General features: G+C 48.6%; 1 protein-coding gene across 2 annotated transcripts in view; it reads left to right on the top strand.

Moving 5' to 3' along the window:
- The window catches only part of daam1a (dishevelled associated activator of morphogenesis 1a), a 41,437-nt gene extending 21,168 nt beyond the window's left edge, over positions 1-20,269 (top strand). The window contains exons 3-26 of one of the 2 annotated variants that reach the window (XM_048973838.1): positions 2,804-2,893; positions 6,673-6,744; positions 7,212-7,306; positions 8,238-8,571; positions 8,726-8,836; positions 8,919-9,022; positions 9,106-9,172; positions 9,265-9,382; positions 9,528-9,666; positions 10,142-10,200; positions 10,316-10,503; positions 10,830-11,123; positions 11,517-11,624; positions 12,598-12,627; positions 13,564-13,661; positions 15,249-15,333; positions 15,533-15,639; positions 15,905-15,993; positions 16,365-16,533; positions 16,630-16,737; positions 17,634-17,694; positions 17,922-18,053; positions 18,509-18,679; positions 18,775-20,269. In XM_048973838.1, coding sequence (XP_048829795.1) covers positions 2,804-2,893; positions 6,673-6,744; positions 7,212-7,306; positions 8,238-8,571; positions 8,726-8,836; positions 8,919-9,022; positions 9,106-9,172; positions 9,265-9,382; positions 9,528-9,666; positions 10,142-10,200; positions 10,316-10,503; positions 10,830-11,123; positions 11,517-11,624; positions 12,598-12,627; positions 13,564-13,661; positions 15,249-15,333; positions 15,533-15,639; positions 15,905-15,993; positions 16,365-16,533; positions 16,630-16,737; positions 17,634-17,694; positions 17,922-18,053; positions 18,509-18,679; positions 18,775-18,987 — 3,042 coding nt within the window. In that variant the 3' untranslated portion in view covers positions 18,988-20,269. The remainder of the gene's footprint in view (positions 1-2,803; positions 2,894-6,672; positions 6,745-7,211; positions 7,307-8,237; positions 8,572-8,725; positions 8,837-8,918; positions 9,023-9,105; positions 9,173-9,264; positions 9,383-9,527; positions 9,667-10,141; positions 10,201-10,315; positions 10,504-10,829; positions 11,124-11,516; positions 11,625-12,597; positions 12,628-13,563; positions 13,662-15,248; positions 15,334-15,532; positions 15,640-15,904; positions 15,994-16,364; positions 16,534-16,629; positions 16,738-17,633; positions 17,695-17,921; positions 18,054-18,508; positions 18,680-18,774) is intronic. The other variant, XM_048973839.1, reaches the window with a different exon arrangement.
- The last annotated feature ends 238 nt before the right edge of the window (positions 20,270-20,507 follow it).

Below are 20,507 nucleotides of genomic sequence, written 5' to 3'. Positions count from 1 at the left end.
GTGCCCCTTTGGCTCGAGCTCGGCCATCCGGGTGCGTCCATTTATGAAGGCCCACTGTGCCCCAGCAGCACCCTCTGTTGGGTGGGCCTGGATCCACAGGGGTCTCGTTTATGGGAACAGTGGAGATCTGAGGGCTTGCTGAGGCCTGCCAAGCAGAGAGCCTTGTTCTTGGCCGAGGGGAGATGGCGGGTCATTGAAGACCCGCCATTCTCCATGGGGAGGGGGTCACACTCCTTTTCAGAACCTTGACCCCTTGCCCAGTCTGTGCTCTGCTGGCCCATTGAGCCATGCTCCTTCCCTTGAGAGAAGCGTCGGACCGTTTTGGTGACGCAAGCTGCAAATGTTCAATTTAATATAACAGTGCTGCCCTTATTTGACTCTTCTTTCATTTTGTTCTTCGGAAATTAACACACTGATTCTGCTGTGGGGAAGAGAGTGATATAAATCCTTCTTCATTCACTCCAGACTGCAGTTTGATCTCCTTAAACAGACCAGAGCTTAATCGAATGAAATAGGAGTAAATCTGCGAGAGGTGTCTCTAATGCCAAAACGCGGGAATTTTCCGAGGCTCAGTGTAATGTGCTTCAGTGACACCATCTGGAAGAGGTTGAGTGCTTCGTTTTTTCCTTATTTCTGTTTTGAACTTCTGCTTTGATCTTTAATGCTGCTTAGAACGTCCTTATCAGGCTACTAAAAATGACCTCCGAACCTGTTTTCGGCCCCGCTGCCTGGCAGGGAGTACATGACCTGCAGTCCTGCCCGCAGTGTCTTTGAGCTGGAAGTTCTCCAATGCTGCAGTGCAGTCGAGGATCACAGCACAGGCAGTCGAACCGCACAAAGTACCTGGTGTTCCTTGATTAAACGCCCATCTTACCCAGGATCCTCTCTGCCTGTGGCCTGGGGTTATGGTGTGTGGAAGACCTTGGCAAACAGGAGAGGAGCAGGCAGACTTATCAGACGTGTGCCGTCACATGCCTGCAGACCAGAGCGTGTTTTGCACTTTAATGCTCTCTAATTCCCTTCGCTAATGGCAAAACAAACGTGGATTCCCCCAGCGTTTGGCAACTCAAAGCCAGCCTCCCCTGAAACGCAGGCATGCTGAAGACCTTTGGATTTCAAACTTTCTTGAAAAATAACAGATGCTTGTCAGAGAGGGGCACCAGGAAATGAATCGTGGGGTCTCATTAAATAATTTTTATCGCTTGTCTTTGAGCATGTTGGACATACTTAGCCTCCCAAAGGCTCTGATGCTGAGGAAGATGGACGGAGGTAGGGGGGTTGGCTATGAGGACTGGCTGTCGTTGATGCTATTGAAACCTGGAGCCAGGATTTAAGTCACGGGGCTCGGTGTGAAAGGGCTCAGTGTCAGAGCAGAGGATGCCAGTCTGCTATTTCACTCCATACTCTCCTCCCCCATCACAGATCACTGTGCTCTTAACAAACAGCAGTTAGTGTGGGTTGACGGAAGGAAAGACAGAGAAGGAGAGAAAGGGAAGTCAGATGCAAGGAAGAGCAGACGCTGAGTCCGAGGCGATTATGGGATCCCTGGGGGGGGCAGAAGGGATGGGGCGTGCACACAGCGGCAGTAACGGCAGGATGTGACCTTTAGGGTCAGCGTTGAGCTTCAAACATTTGAGCCAGTATTGGAATTGGCAATGCAGTGGGCGACATCTGGCCCGGTATTCAGGAATAAGCCAGGGATGGACCTCATCGTTCGAGATCAGAAAACTCTTTTTGGATGGAAGGGCAGCATAATGGATGCTGGTACTTGAGTCACCATGGTAACACTATCAGCTAAACTCATTACATTGCCATGTGCTTCATTAGGTTTGGCTTTGACCTGTCCTTGAGGTCACATGGACCCATTACAGAGTCACCGTTTGAGTGATTTCTCTGGGTGCTGATGAGACTCGGTGAGGATGGGCTTATGGGCTTTATAACTAATAAGTTACACATGAAGTTGTTGACTTTGCACCCAGACATCTGGGATGTGTTTCACCACAGACTGTTGCTAAGGAATGTGGCGCCGGGTTACGTAACTGCACCGGTCCATCTCTCAGCAACCCCACGGAATGGCTGTGGCCAACACGTGTTGCATGGCTGTTACCCAGATGGGCCCAGAAATCACCTATGCTGGCAGACGCACTGGGAACGCCTGTACTGCTTAACCCACTCAGCCAGCTCACTGGCGAATTTGGTGGCTTAATATGGGGGGCTAACGCAGTAATTTTGCTGCCCAAACTGGAATCGCTTTTTAAGGGATTGTACATGAGGGTTTGTATGTCCTAGGGCAGTGTTCCCCAACTCGGTCCTCGGGGGACTCAAAGACAGTCCACATTTCTGCTCCCTCCCAGCTCCCTGCCAGGCAGATCCACATTTCTGCTCCCTCCCAGCTCCGTACCAGGAACTGAAAGGGAGTAAAAACATGGACCGGATTGGGGAACGTCCCCATTTTTCCCTGCATGGTTTCTGTGGTATTCCTGATTTTCTGCTGTTTGCCTCCCCCTCCGGGGTGCTGCACTGTTGAAATGCAAGGAACTCGCTACAGGAACCGGAACAGAGGATTGCTGGGAAATTGAGTTTTCCCACTCTTGGTTTAGGAGGAGGAGGATCATGCGGTTATTTGCGAGAATGCGCCAAACCATGTTGAAAGGCCCTGTGTCTAAGAACCATGCCGAGATGTGTGTGTGAATTATAGCAGCTTTTTCCTGCACAATTTCGTTAGGTTCAGCAAACCGCATTAATTACCCATTATGAATATGATGCTGCATGTGACTCCTACTTCCTCCCTTTTCCCACCCAGGATGAGCTGGATCTCACAGAGAAGCACAGAGAAGCCATGTTCGCCCTCCCAGCGGAGAAGAAGTGGCAGATTTACTGCAGCAAGAAGAAGGTGAGGATGGTGTGTGTGTGTGTGTCTGTGCGTGTGTGTCTGTGTGTGTGTCTCTGTGTGTGTGTGTGTGTCTCTGTGTGTGTGTGTGTGTGTCTGTGCTCACACATGCATATGTGACAGCTGATAGATATGATATCAAATATGTCACCTCGCCCAAGTTGGAAGTATTTTTAGAGTGATTGAGCCAAATGATCTGCTTCTGTTGTGTGTGTGTGTGTGTGTGTGTGTGTGTGTGTGTGTGTGTGTGTGTGTGTGTGTGTGTGTGTGTGTGTGTGTGTGTGTGTGTGTGTGTTGGGCTATGGTGGGGGGAGTGGGATCAAGAGGGGAACAGACCCTCCCCTGTGAAATGGCTCTTTCATCACCGGTGCCAGAGAAAGCACGACGCACACATAGCCCGACACGCAGCCCCCGCCCGCCCATCAAAGCCATCCTTTTGTCCGCCCCTCTGAAGGGAGTGCGCTTCACCTAACTTTGAGGGAGTTGTTTTCCAGGAAACCAGTCCATTAAAGAAAACATCTCCTCTGTCAAATTCCCGGTGGGTAAATCTCTCAGCGAATGGGGAGGCCTGTATTATTAATGGGCCTCGTTCACATCCCAGACGTTCACCTCATCCAAGTCGGAGTATTTCATCCCATGCAGGATCATAGGCGCTTGACTTTCCCCAAAGCCAAGTTGCTCCTTAAGTGGGGCCGCACTTAATCCGATCAGCCTGGGCATCAATCTTCTGGGGTCCTGCTCTTCAGGCTGGTTTAGGGAGTACTGATGGACCGCGACTGCTGGTGAGGCCGCAACTAAACAGCTGGCTTTGACCAGTTGGCTGCTGTTGTTCCTTAAGGGCTGCTCAGTGGCACAAATCACAGCTGCTGCAGGGAGCATGACATTATGAGGGTGAGGAACTCCCTGTGGACCAGTCTGGCATATCCTATAATGCCCTATGACCCCATTGTTAACTCCAGGCTGCCCATTGGGGGAATTCGTCCATGAACTCAATGGCTTTTTCATTAAATGGCGTATGCTACAGCCACTTAGCCGAGAGTAGTGGGTCAGGAGGTCATGAGGTCAGTGGGAGTGTTGTGATGGGCACATCTGTTCTTCTCCCACCCCCCAAGGACGCTAGATTCTCACTGCCTGACTACTGCTGGGGCCATGTAAACCGTTCATCCTGTTTGGTCATGTGGACCAATCGGGTTTTTGGGGGTGTGTCTAATTAGTGTGCTGCTCCTCGACCAGGCGTGGTCTGCTGCCTCATTTGCTGTAGTAGCTGGTAGGTTCCCAGGTTCTGCAGAGAAGCAAAGTCTCTGGAGACCTTCTGCGAGCATGCAGAAGTGATATATGAGAAGCTCTAAGGATCGGGGATATCTGGCCTTTCACTGTGGGTGGTTCTGCTGAGTCGGAGAATCAGGCAGCTGAGTCACAGCTGAGGTAGAACTCCTTGGGTTTCCTCTGTCACTGCTCTTCTTGCTGTTAGGAGGCACCAACAGACAGCCCAGGGGGAATGTGTGGAACTGTTGTCTCATGTAAACAATCGGCCAATATGGGAGGAACTGTATGCCATGTTCCTTGATTCCTTTTTTCAGTGCTGTGATTGTACTTGTGCTCGTCGCGTGAAGGTTGCGTTGGTCAGTGTTGCATTCTGTGGATGAGCAGGCTTGTGAGACGGCCTTCTGTTGCCTGGGAGATGGTGAGCTCTCCCCCGTTTCCAGTGACCTTGCGGAGATGACAGCTCAGTGCTGTATTTCACACAAAGTTGCCACTGCTGACCTCATCCCCGGAATCTAAATTTCAGGCACCCCAATCACTCCCTCACGTGACTACCTCTCCTCAAGTATCCTGGGAGATGAGTCTTCCTGGTCCTGCAAGGTTCCTGAACCCAGTCCCCGGTGCCCTAGATATCTATCCCCTCCCCCATCAGCCTCAGATCTCATTCTGAAAACCTCGTTCTGGTCTCGCTCTTAGATCTCTGCCTGTCAGTGCAGTCTTGGTCAGCAGCACAGCTGTCAGTCAGAGACTTTCTTGTACAGCTCCACCATCCCAGTATCCTCCTAAAAAGTGATTCATGGGACAGCCTGGCAGTGGTCTGGGAACTCGGCACCTGCTGGAAGCGGCATTCTGCATTTGGACACGTTTGAAAGGTCTCTGTTTGACTTGGTGGGAAGGCACTTTGAAAGCAGATCCGACCGTTTAGGGAGCTACGGTGTTGAAACGTCGAACCCGGACACGCCAACTGGGACCTGATTACGCTTCAGTTATGAGTGTAGGAGAGTCCGACGCATAATGCTGGGGCCTGAACAGTGAGGCTAAAAATATTTTTAAGGATTGAAAGTGATCTGGTTAGCTTTGTCTCTCCATAGTCTGAAGTTGGTCTGAAGTCCTACATTTGATAGACTGGAAGCAACTTGTGACTTTGTGCTGATCTGTGGTTGAGGTCCAACTCAAATTTCAGCATGATTAATGTCTTGGCTTAGCTATAGGCAGCTGACGCTCTGAAGTGGGCATGGCTTTCTCTGAGAACCGTTGGCCCGGGCGGTATGTCGAGCCTAGCTTGCTGTCTGGCCCCCGCACAGATGAGTGAGACTCCAGTCCTCCACAGTCCATTGGTATCAGGAGAGGAAGCATGTGGGTTTTCCGGAACAAACAGGATGAGTTCAGCCTACACAGGTGCAGCTCTTTTGCCCCCCCCCTCACTGCCCCCACTACTTCATTCAACAGCCATTGTATTCAACAGGACTCTGATCACTTCCCCATTCAGCTGCACCCGCACCCCTGATTACCTGTTTGGGTTGCATCGTCCCTCACTCACCACTTTGCTCCGTGCGGCATTGAGTGTCCCGCTTTGCTGCTGTTGCACATCCCTTGGCATGCAAATTAACTATACACCATTCCCTCTTGTTGACACACAGAACGTTTAGGACCTTCAACAGACACAATAAACCGCAGATGTAGTACGGAGTGGCGGTGCTTTCTCGTCTGCCAGTCCCGTAGCCCGACTGTCCCCCTTCAGCTTCCAGCACTGGGGATCATTTACAGCTTGTGCTGGGTCCGGTCCAACTCCTCCATCCAACATTGCAGGAAAATTGCAGACCCCCGCTGTAATACAATGGCTTCGGGACTTGGTTTTGGACACCAGCGTGTGTTTCGTCTGTTTGCCAAGTCGTTCGGTCTTGTTCTTTGGCCTGAGGAGTCTCCTTCCCCCTCTTAAATGTGGATGTAGACCAGTCTCTTATTGGTCAGTAAATCACAGCACAGCTGTGGGTTACGGCACCTCGTTATGCTTTGCCAAGCTTTGCTCTGTTAAGGGTGTATAGGATTCCTGTCTGGGAAGAATGTTCTGGAAGTAAATAGGAGAAGAAAACACCACAGTAGGCCGGCCCTTGCGGTGTGTACCTCAGCCAAACCCCAGAGAAGCCTTTCAGGACTGTGCGCTCACTCAGAATTCCCCTTCCCTGGAATCTCTTCTGAGGTATCAGATTAGATTCAGCGTTTACCCTTTAATATTATGTTCGGAGTCTCCTCCCCTGCGTACATGTAACAAAGTGTGCACCTTTGTCCTGCGTGCGTGCAGTGCAGGATGCTTGATCCCTGACCTCACATTTGATGCTTGCTGTTCTAAGCCAAACATGTGAAGTAGTCACTGAGTGCAGTTTGGGTTGTGTTCAGGAAGCAGATCACCAGGTCTGGTGGCCTTCAGTGTGCTGGGGTGATGCCAGCCTGTGCCTTTTGGTGCTTGCTGTTGCTACGGTATGATCCTCACCTAAAACCTCCCAATTCTTATGTTCCAGGAGCAGGAAGAAGACAAATCTGCCACAAGCTGGCCAGAGTTCTACATTGACCAGCTGAATTCCATGGCTGCTGTGAGTATGGTGGCCTTCTGGGTATAGCAGAGGTCCCAACTGGACCACCCCAGACCAGTTACATGATTCCATGATTTTCATTGGCCATTTAACAGTTTCTGTCATTTTATAGACATATTTTCCTACTTGTTGTAAGTGGCTCATTACTCAAAATTTGAGGGAAATTAAAGCTATTTAAATGCGTTTTACTACCCAACATGAATGAGCTTGGCTAGAGGTGATTTTGTGGGTGATCTGATGGAATTTCACTGAAACCTGGGTATCCAGAGATTACATTTAAAAGGACACTGGTGACCACTGTGGGTAGAGACTAAGTGCTTTAGCGTGATGGGCAACATGACGGACCCTAGTGTTTCTTAGCACTTTTGCTAGTTTCCCAGGTCACCGGCCCTGAAACGGTTCCTTTTCATCTGCATATTGTGGGCTCAGAGATCCTGTTTTTTATGGACTCTTGATTGAATCAATAGAGGAAGACTCTCCTGGCCCTGGAGAAGGAGGAAGAAGAGGAGAGGAACAAGACTATTGAGAGCTTGAAGACAGCCTTACGGACACAACCCATGAGGTATTTGTGTGGCTGGGATGCAGTCATGCACACAGTGCGAGGTGTCCAACAGCATTTGACACATTAGGGGTGTGGGATGCTATTTGATACCCCCACCCTCCCAATGATGGAGACCAAAGTATTGACCTTCTGTTTGAAGGCACAGCAGCAAGTAAAATGAGCCTACAGTAATGCACGCCTCAGCTGTGGGGGGGATCTCTTTGGGGTCCATCTGTGAGGAGGATGGTTAACTGGACGTCAGTGGGGCTAGACCAGGGGTGGCCAATCTTATCCGCAAATGGCCGGTGTCTATGCAGGTTATTGGGGTAACCTGTAGGTCAGCTGTTCAAACCCAGGTGTGTGAACTTCAGCCAATCAGTCCTCTAATTAGTGACCTAATTAGGGAGTTGCAGTGAAAACCTGCACACACACGGATAAGATTGGACACCCCTGGGCTAGACCTTTGAACTTAGAAGGGATCTGAAAATTCAAGGTTACCTGGCAGGTTAGGTCCAACTTCAGGCTTGAATGGGTGCTGAAATGTCATGTATAGTTGAAGGTCTTTTCACTCCCTCATAAGGAACAGCCACCCTGTTTTCCATGGGCAGCCCAATCATGATTCATGCTTTCAGCACTTATCCTTGCTGGAGCACTTTTCAACTCTGTCATAAAAACACAAGTTTCTTGTGTTCGTTCGGCACGATCCCTGGGTCACAAGACTATTGGTGTAGAACCATCCACTTCATGTTTAGTCCACAGAGTTATGTGAAGCAGTCTTCAGCAGGTACCTAAGAAATGAGATCAAGAGCACTTCCTTAATCGGCTTTCTCACCCTTGAAGGGTTTACCTTCAGCTCCTGAAGTCAAAAGCAGTTCTTCACCATTTTCACCCTTGACTTCTAACAGTGATCCATCAGACATTTGATAATAATTATTCAATACTGGTCCTCCAGGTTTGTGACCAGGTTCATTAACTTGGATGGATTGACGTGCATCCTGAACTTCCTGAAAAGCATGGACTATGAGACCACAGAGTCACAGATACACACCTCGCTCATCGGCTGCATCAAGGCCCTGATGAATAACTCGCAGGGCCGGGCTCATGTGCTGGCACACTCGGAGAGCATCAACATCATCGCACAAAGCTTGAGCACAGAGAACATCAAGACTAAGGTGGCAGTGCTGGAGATCATGGGTGCTGTCTGCCTAGTCCCTGGAGGCCACCGGAAGGTCTTGGAATCCATGCTACATTACCAGAAGTTCGCCTGTGAGAGAACGCGCTTCCAGGTGTGGACCTTGATTGATAGCACATTTAGATAAATTGGCCCAATACTCTGTCTCTTAGAAGTAGTACTAGGGTGAAGCGTAGCCTGTGGGACTTGGTCCAAACACAGAGACAAATGAACTGATTGTTAAGAGCTCTATTTTCTCTTATGGACAGACCCTGCTGAATGATCTGGACCGGAGTATGGGGCGGTACCGGGATGAGGTTAACCTCAAGACCGCTATCATGTCTTTCATCAATGCCGTCCTCAGCCAAGGAGCGGGGGAGGTGAGCACCCGGCTGCCCCTCATTTCCTACACAATAGTCCACTGTCTCTAAAATGGCCCTGACTTTGTTGTATGTCTTGCAGGAGAGTCTTGAATTCCGTGTCCACCTACGGTATGAGTTCCTCATGCTTGGCCTTCAGCCTGTCATAGACAAGTTGAGGTCCCATGAGAATTCCACGCTAGATCGGTAAGTCTTACCAGTGTCCCCTAATTCTCCAGTTTATCTCCCATTCAGTGGCTCTCATTAAACCTCCATGTGATCTGTTGCAGGCATCTGAACTTCTTTGAAATGCTAAGAAATGAGGATGAGTTGACCTTGTCAAAGCAGTTTGACACTGTGAGTATCCACCTGAGGAGGAGTTTTTTTTTTTTTCTTTTGCAAGCTCATTGGCCGAGTTGAAGAGTGATGTCACTGTCCTTGTGATATAGGTGCACGTGGACACTAGGAGCGCTACCCAGATGTTTGACGTCATTCGGAAGAAGATGAACCACACAGATGCGTACCCACACTTCATGTCTGTCTTACAGCACTGCCTTCTTATGCCTCGTGAGTGCTGCGTTTGCTGAACAGGACTCAAATCAGGATCCCAGTGGTCTAAGTGGACCCTGAGATTGAGAGTGGAGTTCAGTCCATTGTGGCTCCTGTGTCTTCTTGTGCCAAACTGTTGAGCACCTATGTTCCGTTCCTCTAGACAAGCGCAGTGGGAACACGGTACAGTACTGGCTGCTTCTGGATCGCATCATACAACAGATGGTCCTGCAGACTGACAAGGGTCAAGATCCTGACATCGCCCCATTGGAGAACTTCAATGTGAAGAATGTGGTGCGGATGTGAGTCCCAGGGCCCAATCACTTACTTAGTAGTCCTGGACCAGGCATTTCCTACCTCGTCTAATGAATACTTGTATGTGTGATAAGACTTAAAATTGGAAATGTATCCTTAAATCCTACATCAGAAATGAATGTCAACTGAAGGCGGGTTTGAAGAGTCTTGTAAGTCAGTTTTGCAAACGCGGCATTAAATATTTCGGGTTCACTGCCTTAAACTTTTAAGACATGAGTAACAGTTGTATGAAACTAATAGGATATGTCTATCACTTTTGGATATTGAATCTGTATTCTTAAACCATTATGCTCCTTACTGACAGACCCAGTCTCCACTTATCCTAGCCTAATGTTCTCTATATACAAATTGCTGTCTAAGCTTTATTGGTGAGCAGCCTCTCTGCATTAACTAGATGCTGCATATATTGATTGCCTGATTGATTTTATGGCTTTGCATTATTAATGGTGCATCCCGGCGCAGGTTGGTGAATGAAAACGAAGTCAAGCAGTGGAAAGAGCAGGCTGAGAAAATGAGAAAAGGTTAGTGAATGAAGCTTCGCCTTGAATGGTTTGTTTTGTGGTGACGGCGTGTCTCCTGTGTTGGGGTTTCTGTCTGTGCATGACGTGTGTGAGCTGTGCCCTCTGGCTCTGACAGAGCACCAAGAGCTGCAGGTAAAGCTGGAGAAGAAGGAGCGAGAGTGCGACGTCAAGACACAGGAGAAGGAGGACATGATGCAGACGCTCAACAAGATGAAGGAGAAGCTGGAGAAGGAGGCCAGTGAGCACCGCATGGTCAAGCAGCAAGTGGTTGACCTCTCCTCTAGGCTGCACGAGCTCAGCACTGTATGTCCACCTCCCACAATCCTTTGCAGCTCCCCTCCCCACACTGTCTGCAGGCATATTCACTCACGTGTACCTGCATTAGCCTCAGTTAACATCATGCGAGAACCACATGAACAGCCTGCCCAGTCCTCATCCACATGTGACAGTGTGTATTGGTTATGGTCTCTCCCTGATTTTCTACGGTTTTCCTAAACGGCTCATTTACTGATCTTCAGGTTTGCACTGTAGGGTTTATAGGCTTCTGTGTTAGAGCTGCTGAGCAAAGCCAATGTCCCTAATCTTTCACTGCGGTTTCTCTTGCACATGCTTGTACGGTGGCATTGCAGCGTCCGTCTCCTGCTGACCCTGGAAGCTTGGTCATTCCTGGAGCCCCAGGGGGACCCCTGCCCCCCCCTCCCCCAGGAGGCTTACTACATCCGCCGCCTCCACCTCCCGGAGGTGGCCCGCCGCCGCCACCACCTCCTCCTCCTCCGGGCGGACCTCCACCTCCTCCTGGTCCTCCTCCCCTTGGTGGGGTTCCACCCATTCCTGGGGCCCCCCTGGGGCCGTCTCTGAAGAAAAAGAAAATTCCCCAGCCTGCCAACCCCCTCAAGTCATTCAACTGGGCGAAACTGGCAGAGGTGAGTGTGATCGAAGGGATCAGAGGTCAAAAAATTTCTGCCAGCGATTATTTGATTACACAATTTTTTATTTATGTATTTATTATTCAGTTGTTCATACTACTCCAGCTCTTCTGCTTCCATCACTGTTTGCTCTAAACATCTGCATTGTGTGCTAATGTTGTCATTCCACTTTTTTTTTCTTAAAAATCTCCATAAAGTCATATATCAATATCAGGTTGAGTTTAAGAAGATTGTTAGCAAAGGGGGAATATTAATTATATTAATTATTATTATTAACACTTTGTTGTTCCTTCTGTTTTTAATAATGTCATTTTGTGAAATATATAAATTGATAATGAAATAAACACATTGTCTGTTCTTATTTGACACGTTGTTTTTTTTTCCTTCCAGAACAAGCTGGAGGGCACTGTGTGGATGGAGGTTGATGATGCCAAAGTCTTCAAAGTCTTGGACCTGGAGGACATTGAAAAGACCTTCTCTGCATACCAAAGACAGCAGGTAGAGTGCGGTTCCACCCCCCCCCCCCCCGGTTCTCATACACAGGAGGACTACATGGTTCCCAGTCCCAACATAAGCATTAAGTGACTAAACTGTCTGCAGGACACTTGTGCTATCCTGAGCATGCTTTTGCTAGTTGCTATGGTTACCCACAAACATGCATGTTCTAGTGCATGTACCAGTGCAGCTGACTGAGAACAGCTTGGCTTCTGCTGAACAGTGCTAAGGCGCCCTCAGATACTGGCAGTGAGCTTTGATAATGACAGAGGGCTTCACGGATGTTTTGAGCCATCTTACATACAGAAGTGCTGCTCTATTCAAATCTTGACTGATCTGTTGCTCAGAGGCACTTGATAAATACTTTGGCTGGTTGTGTTGTGAAGTCAGATTGCAGCTGCCTCCTGTTTGCCTTTGGAATCTGTCCCTAGCAAAATCCTTGCCGGTTTCTGCACAGAACCACCATAAGCGTCCATATCTGAGTTGCAGATGTACACTTGCTGCTCATTTTAAAGATCTTTCTGCTGCAGTGATGACAAAATTCATTGATTTGAAAAAGACACTTGTTAACGCTGAAAGAAGGGTTTGCTGGGACAGTTTCTGAGACATGATGCCAGAAAACTTATCCAGTTCCACAACTTGCTCATGGCAACATGCTTATTTGTTTTTATCAATTTGTGGCTCAAAATTCACTACTGAATGAACGTCTGGACCAGATTTTGGCAGTTATAACGTTTAAGTTGAAACCTTCAAAGTTGTGGTAATGGGGAAGTTTTAACGATTGATTTTTGTTTTCCCCTCATTAAAGCAACAGTGATATTAATGATTGGCGTCATGCTCACCCACGGCTCCCTGCTAATTTGTTTCCCACAAGTCTTTGCTGTGGTCATCAGTGATTGCTGGCTTTTTTTTTTCTGCCAAACTGCACTTTCCTACTAATGAGTGCCTGCATTCTTCCTGCTGCCTGCGTTTTTAGGACATCTATTTGGTCAATAACAACAAGCAGGTGAGTGACTGCCTCAGTGAGTGACCCAGTGCCCTGTCCTTGTCTGTTCCCGTCAAACTTGTCTCCTGTCTTCGTGTCTCCCCTGTTGACGTCTGCGGTGGATAAGATCTCTGCAGTTTGTAAGATGTAGCTTATTGTCTGTTTGGTTGTAGCTGAGCCGGGCTGCTGTAAGCTGTATCCCAGCTGGCCCGGGGGGGGGGGGATGGGTGGATTATGTTTGGTACAGCTTAACCACATCTTTTGGTTTATTGGTTACCACTTCAGGATGTGTCTGTGTGCAGTGTGTGCAGTGTGTGTGTGTGTCTGTGTGCAGTGTGTGTGTCTGTGTGCAGTGTGTGTGTCTGTGTGCAGTGTGTGTGTCTGTGTGCAGTGTGTGTGTCTGTGTGCAGTGTGTCGCCAGGCTTGTGGCACTCCACCAATTTCTATTATGTTTTTTTCCCCACAAACAGCTGGGGTTCTGAGGTGGTAAACGCTCCAGATTTCCACATGCTATAAAAGCGTATAGCCAGACGGGCCCCCAGAGTCCCGCACATCCCCTTTAAATGGGTTTCCTCTCCAGGTCTTTTCCACCCCCCATCCAGAAAAGCATGCCGGTCTGTCTGTCATGTTTGTGCGTTTGTGTCATGGTTCTATGTGAATATTTTGTGATTTTTCTGTAAATTAAATACTGATATTAGTCTGCATGTACCTGGAGGTACGCTACCTCCCCAGCAATGACCAGGCCCCTTAACGCTCACTGGATACCATGCTGTCTAACCCTATTGTATCCCATTAAAGTCAAGTTCTCCTGAGTTTAAGTAAATTCTTGATGTTTGACATATATACCCATAATGCTTCAGGCTTGGGGCGAGTATATCATTAAGAGAAATGGGAGGGGCTGTGTGGCCTTGTGAGAGCTCCTTAACACCCTCCTGCTCCATCCTTTTCTCCCTGCAGAAGGAGACGGAGGATGACACCCTGACCTCCAGAAAAGTCAAGGAGTTGTCCGTCATCGACGGGCGACGGGCCCAGAACTGCAACATCTTGCTGTCTCGGTGAGAGTGTGACCCGCCTCACATGTGATGTCATCCGCGTTTTAGCGTCTAATTATCCTCCTTACTTCACAATTAAGGAATTTTCTTTGTTGACATTGTCCTTCCTTCTCCGTTCCCTAGGAAGTCGTTTTTCACATCTGTCAGCACATTTTAACATCTGTCTGAGCCAATAGCTATCTTTAACCTTTTCGTATGGGGATGGACTTGGCCCGGCTTCGCGTACTCTGGACTTAGTCACGGCGGTTCCTGGTTTCCATGGCAGCAAACATAAACAGAGTGCTGTGCCTGTATTGTTATCATTAAGTTTTGTGTGTCCTTATCCTACAGCCATGACTTAAACCTGGAATCGCATCCCAGTCTGGTAATACACATTCCTGGGAATGAGGTTTCATTAGTTCCTGAATTTGTGGTGTTAAAGTACAGTGTATATTACTAAGAAAATATATTATAGATTTATGTCCTGCAGTTACATTTTTATTTTAAAAATGTGCCTGATTTTGAAGGAGCACTGTATGTCGTTATGTTTAATAAGTGCTTGTGTTTCTGATTGGATCAGACGCTGCTGTGTAGCCCATGAGCAGTGAAACTGTGTGATAGGTCATCGGTGAACCTTTTCTAAGCTGCTATGACCATCAAACACCAGGGGAGATTTTGAAGTAGTCAAAGTGTTTAGTCACTCTGAGCCAAAAGCAACCAGCCAGTGCATTTTAAACTGGATGCCAGTTTCCTCAGTCGAGTCTGGTCTGGCATCAACTGTGAGCTGCAGACCTTTCTGCTAAAAAGACATAAAAGTGACCACGATTAGACTTTAGCTTGTGTGTTTACCGTTCAATTCTGTGCCATAAAGCATTCCCGTTATAGAAAGAGCCAGCTTGTTATCTGGGTTGCTGATGTCAAAGTTTGATGTTTAGGGTTGAGGTGGGACAGCTTGGGAAAGTCTGTCTGTGTGTGTGTGTATGTGTGTGTAGAGAGCTGGGGGCTCTGCTCTTTGCCTCTATTTTGTCCTAAATCTGTAAAGTGCTCTTGAGGGCTGGAAAATTACAGAAATGAGGGTGGGACGCATGTGTGTCTGGGGTCTGTGCTGACTGGGTGTGACTAGATATAGCTGAGGAATGTATGATCTGCCACAGTGGGGCCCGATTTCAGGCATCAATGTGGGCGGAGCCAGTTTCAGGCGTCATGGTGGTGCTAAAAGTGATCGTGGGCGGGGCCCATTTCCAGTTAGCATGGTGCCTCTGAAAGTGAGGGTGGGCGGGGTCTTGTTCCTGGTGGGTAGGTGGGGCAGAAAGTATGTGTTTTTCTTTACCCTGGATGGACATTTTGGCCCCTGAACTGCAATTGTGGATGAATGTGATCATGGCTGTCAGTCTTAAAGCACAATACCAGAACAGTGGCCCTCAGAGATCCACGGAAGCTTTCATGATCGATTGCGTGAGCTGCGGGGCCCTCAGGCAGTTAGCCATACTTTTGGGGTAATTTATGTGCTTTATTGTAGTGATGCTGCTGAAGTTAAGGCCATATGGATGCAGCCATTGTTCCTATTTGCTTTCAACAGGCCCTTTTTTTTATTGTACTTCTCTGTTGCAGGTTAAAGCTGTCCAACGAGGAGATCAAGCGGGCCATCTTGACCATGGATGAGCAGGAGGATCTACCTAAGGACATGCTGGAGCAGGTGGGTCTAGCCACGCTGGGTGTTCTGGCACTTATGGAGGAATTGGGAGAGAATTAAAGGTTTTAACAAAAAATTAAGCAGGACAACAACATCGGTGTTAGAGTTCAGTGTTCACTGGCCTGGACTTCGCAGCTGAGACATAACTCGAGATCTGTAAGTATCTTTCACTGAATACATATGCTGACATCTTCCCCGTCAGCTGCTGAAGTTCGTCCCCGAGAAGAGTGATGTGGACCTGCTGGAGGAGCACAAGCATGAGTTGGATCGCATGGCCAAAGCTGACCGCTTCCTCTATGAGATGAGCAGGTAGTCCATCCCTTCACCCCCCCCCCCAAATCATGGAACACTATCTTCTGCTTCCAACCGTCGTGATTTTGGGTCACTAAGGTTCTTATTCAGGTGCACCATCTTGTAAATATTGCAAATGTTTTGGTTTTAACGGCGATCACATGATTGCAGGAATATGTTGCACGGAGTGAAATGGATTGTGGTCCTTCGATTCCACCTGTCATTTATTCCAGTGAAAACGCCCCACTGAAAGGGCCTGCCTAATGGTTTTGTCCTGCCGCAGAATCAACCACTACCAGCAGAGGCTGCAGTCTCTCTACTTCAAGAAGAAGTTTGTAGAGAGAGTGTCTGAAATCAAGCCCAAAATTGAAGGTATGTGTGACACATTTTTGCATCCTAAGCAGAGGTTCTGCCGTAAAATCTGTGGCGTTTAGTGAATAGTTGTCATTATTGACACACCACAGCACACAGTGCACAACAACGGAATGTGTTCTCTGCATTTAACCCATATGTGACAATGTGACATAGCAGGGGGCAGCTAATTCAGCGCCCGGGGAGCAGTGCTTGGGGGCGGTACCTTGCTGGTCGGGTGTGCTTCCCTAACCATTAAGCCACCACTGCCCCAGACTTAAGTGCAAAGGTGAACAGAGTGAACCTAGTCATATGTAATGGGGGCTTGTGATTACAGCACAGGGAAGTGAACACGCCCAGGAAACAAGCCTCCTTCTTCTCCCCTCCTTTAGCTCTAAGCAAGGCATCCAAAGAGGTTCTGCACAGCCAGAACCTGAAGAAGCTGCTGGAGGTGGTTTTGGCCTTTGGGAACTACATGAACAAGGGCCAGAGGGGTAACGCCTATGGCTTCAAGGTGTCCTCACTCAACAAGATCGCAGACACCAAGTCCAGCATCGACAAGTAAGTTCAGGTCGACTCCAAGCGCCGTGTGATCCATCCAAAGCGGCAAGTAAGTGATGAGTAAGTGACATCTGCTGTAATGTTCACATTTTGCAGGAACATTACTTTACTGCACTACCTGATCACCATCTTGGAGAACAAGTATCCCAAGGTCTTGCAGTTCCAGGAGGACCTCCAGAATGTACCGGAAGCTGCCAAAGTCAAGTGAGAACTCACCGGAAGCCCACCTTGTGGTGTTGCTGTGTTTCTGATCGTACCTCTTCTACAGAACATGAAATTCCCCCAGTGAAGCTACATGGGGAAGAGTGAGATCTCCTCTCCTTAATCAGTCTTCGTTGGGACGTGTCTCTCAGATCTCTGGGGGTGTTTTTGTTGTGAAGCTGTCTTCATGCTTCAGTGTCCCCTTCATGATCCTGCGGACTCGCTCGTGATGTTGGGGTTCAAATCCCAGCTAATCACCCGTAATCCTTGATTTGTTTTCAGGGATCGTTTCCACAATTGTGTGTCTACAGATGCTATCAGAAAGCCTGCGTGTGTGTACATTCCTCCTAACTTCACACAATGGCCTGTCTGTGGACATCAAGAACAAGGGCCCCAGTGAGCGCCATTAGCACTGCGGCCGCCGTTGTCCTGCCTGCGATCGGAGCTTCCCTAACGCTGCCTTTCAAAGATGAGCCCTTTAGCCACACGGGGGTGAAAGGTCGGGGTCTCTCGGTGTTTGTTTGCCGCTGGCAGTGTGCCATCCTACGCGGGCGGGGTTCAGGCCTCTGCAGCGTGCGTGTTTATGACTTCCCGCTACTCTTCGTGACAGCGTGTCCTTGTAGCACGACGTCATTAAACTGATCAGTGTCACACAGGCGGCGGACGTCCTGTTCCTGCCCGACAGTGAGCTCGGGAACAATGGCCAGAGCGTGGAGGAAATAATGTGTGCCGTTTCTCCACTTCCTGCCTCGACATGTGTGTGTGTGTGTGTGTGTGTGTGTGTGTGTGTGTGTGTGTGTGTGTGTGTGTGTGTGTGGGGGTGGGGGTGGGGGTGGGGGATCATCTTCCCCATCTCCCCATGCTGCTCCCTAACCATCTCCCTCATGTTTTTCCTGCAGCATGACAGAGCTGGAGAAGGAGATCAGCAACCTCCGCAGTGGCCTCAAGAACGTGGAGAACGTGAGTCCTGGCGCGGGGAACCACACTCACATGAACGTCATGCTGCCTGAAACAAGGGGGGGGGGGGACTTGGAACCTTTTGGTGCTTAAGTGCTTCTGTATTGATTATGAAGAGTAGTATGCATGTTACATGAGTTATCTTTTAATTAGCAGGGTTCACCCACAGTTACCTGCCGCGTGCGGACAGGGGCTCCCACATGACTTGGAGTCTCTCGCCCTTCTTACAGGAGCTCGAATTTCAGAAGAGCTGTTCCCAGGTGACAGGGGACAAGTTTGTATCTGTGGTCAGCCAGTTCGTCACCGTGGCCAGTTTCAGCTTCTCGGATGTGGAGGACTCCCTACAGGAGGCCAAAGAGCTGGTGAGAGCCCCGCCCACCCACATCTACTTCAGAGGGTGCTCTACCTCCCCTCCACACGTCTCCCTATGTGGAAAGTGTTTCCCTACATGGCAGACATGGAAGGATATTTCTGTAAGGACAGGGTTCTCTGCTCCCTCGCTGGGCGTGAAGCGTGCGTCAGGATGGTCAACAGCGGGTGACGAGGTTAAGCAGCAGCTCCGCTTAAGGCCCGTTCCCAATGAAGCCCTTCTCTTGTACCCTTAGATGCTGCCCACAGGCTCCAGTGAAGAGTTCAGGGGGTTTGGTATTTAATATGAAACCCTTGTTTGATAGACATCAGTGGGTCTATGGACCCTGGTGCTTTAAACTTCCAGGTCCGTCCACGTGTTGCAGGCGGCTGCTAGCCCTCACCAGAAGCCATGAGTACCGCTGGGCTCGTGCTAAGCACCCTGTTCCTGGCCTCTCCGCCCCTACAGTTCATAAGGGCTGTCAAACACTTCGGCGAGGAAGCTGTCCGCATGCAACCGGACGAGTTCTTCCGTATCTTCGACCAGTTCCTGCAGGCTGTCGCCGAGGCCAAGCAGGAGAACGAGAACATGCGACGGCGAAAGGAGGAGGAGGAGCGGCGCGCCCGCATGGAGGCCCAGGTGAGCCCCGCCCCCCCTCCTTCCTCCATCCAGCCGCCCTTGATCGGTACTGCGCGGTGCTTCATGGCATGCTCTGTTTCACCATCGGCCCCCAGCTGAAGGAGCAGCGGGAGAAAGAGCGCAAGTCGCGGAAGAATAAGGAGAACAGCGAGGAGGACGGCGAGTTTGACGACTTGGTGTCAGCGCTACGCTCAGGTGAAGTCTTCGACAAGGACCTCAGCAAGATGAAGCGCAACCGTAAACGAATCAACAGCCAGACGTCAGAGACGGGCAGCAGGGAGCGACCAGTCACAAAGCTCAACTTCTGAGTGGGTTGGACCTCTGGCCTCTGTCCGGCTACCCATCAGAGGCACCTCCCTTCAGCCCTACCCCTGCCACAAATCACTCTTCTCGGGTCATGAACCAGAGCGGAGGGGGGGAGGGGACCTCTACCCCCATGTGTCAGTGTGAGAAACTAAAAATGGACAATAAAAGATACAGAGTTGTTCTTTGAACCTCAGCAGCACACAGCTTAACAGTTACGTCTGTCTGGAAACAGACTACCAAAAATATATATATATTATTAATTAAAAAAAAGGACATTTGTTGACGAATTGAGTGAAGTGACACTTTCTGTCAAGAAAGTGACTCGGGTCCCACTGCAGGTCCCAAAGTCATGTGGGCTGTGCTCTCCCTGGTCCCGCCCAATCTTCCTAAGCAGGAAGTGAAATGGGCCATACCATTTAGGGATGGTGACGGGGGTGCCGCTGGGTAACCCAGCATACCTTGTCCATGCGTTTTCATGCATGGGAGGGGGGGATTCTGTCCTGACCTCTGCCATCTCTGAGCCAAGGTGGGTAGGATAAGGGACTCCCAGCATTCCTGTGCTTCCATAGAACATTCCAGACCGTCTGGCGTGGCGGGCTTGTTTTTAACCAAAGCAGAGCACAGCATATTTCTGCCATGTGTTACTCTTTTTTTTTTTTTTTTTTTTTTTTTTTTTTTTTTAAGATCATTTTTTAAAAGTATACAGGCATGTTTAAAACTACACTAGGCAATAGGACTCTGGTTGGGTTGGAGTGTAGCATCTTGTCTCCAGCGCTGAGTCAATGCTGAATGGAACCAGTGATTTTTTTTTTTTTTTTATGTTTTTGGTATGTATATTCCAAAAGCGACATTCCCCGCCCCCCCTCACTCAAACACTGTGGACATAAAGAAAAGATTCTATGCATATTAAAATGCAAAATGTTTTTTTTTTTTTTGGTTTGAAGAGTGCGTGGGTTTGTGTATGTAAATATTCTATATACACATACTTTGTTGTACTTCAGATACTCAACGTATGTGTCTACATATGCACCTGGCTTTAAGTGTCATGTAAAAAATATGTATGTAATGATTAAAAAAAAAAACTCTTTTTACCGTCAGCGCACCCTATGCGCCGCTTTTCCCCTGAAGACAGAGGAACAAAATGATGGACAGCCTTCTTTCACTGTGTAATACAATTTCCTTTTGTGTGTGGGACCTTTTACAAGACTTTTTTAATTTAAAATTGCGTTGTAATGTGAGGTAATTGTTACGTTACTAAGGAAATAAAGAATCTAGGAGGTGAAATACTTTGTCCTTTTTCTTACTAATTCCTCTCAACGCTCTTGGTAAATCCGTATGTTAGGTCTACTCACTCTGGATTAAGAGCTCCCTCTGGTGGTCCCATAATTCACGATTCGCTGATTATGCGTTTTATTTATTTTTTTAAACTACAATGCTCTTTTTAACGTATTCTGGATAAACGGAGTTCAGTGATTTGCTCCGTTATGCGGGAATGATTTCTAATGCTGATGTCATACCACAG

Source organism: Brienomyrus brachyistius, chromosome 14 (genome assembly GCF_023856365.1).
Source record: "Brienomyrus brachyistius isolate T26 chromosome 14, BBRACH_0.4, whole genome shotgun sequence".
NCBI lineage: Eukaryota > Metazoa > Chordata > Actinopteri > Osteoglossiformes > Mormyridae > Brienomyrus > Brienomyrus brachyistius.
This window is presented reverse-complemented; position numbering and strand designations above follow the sequence as displayed.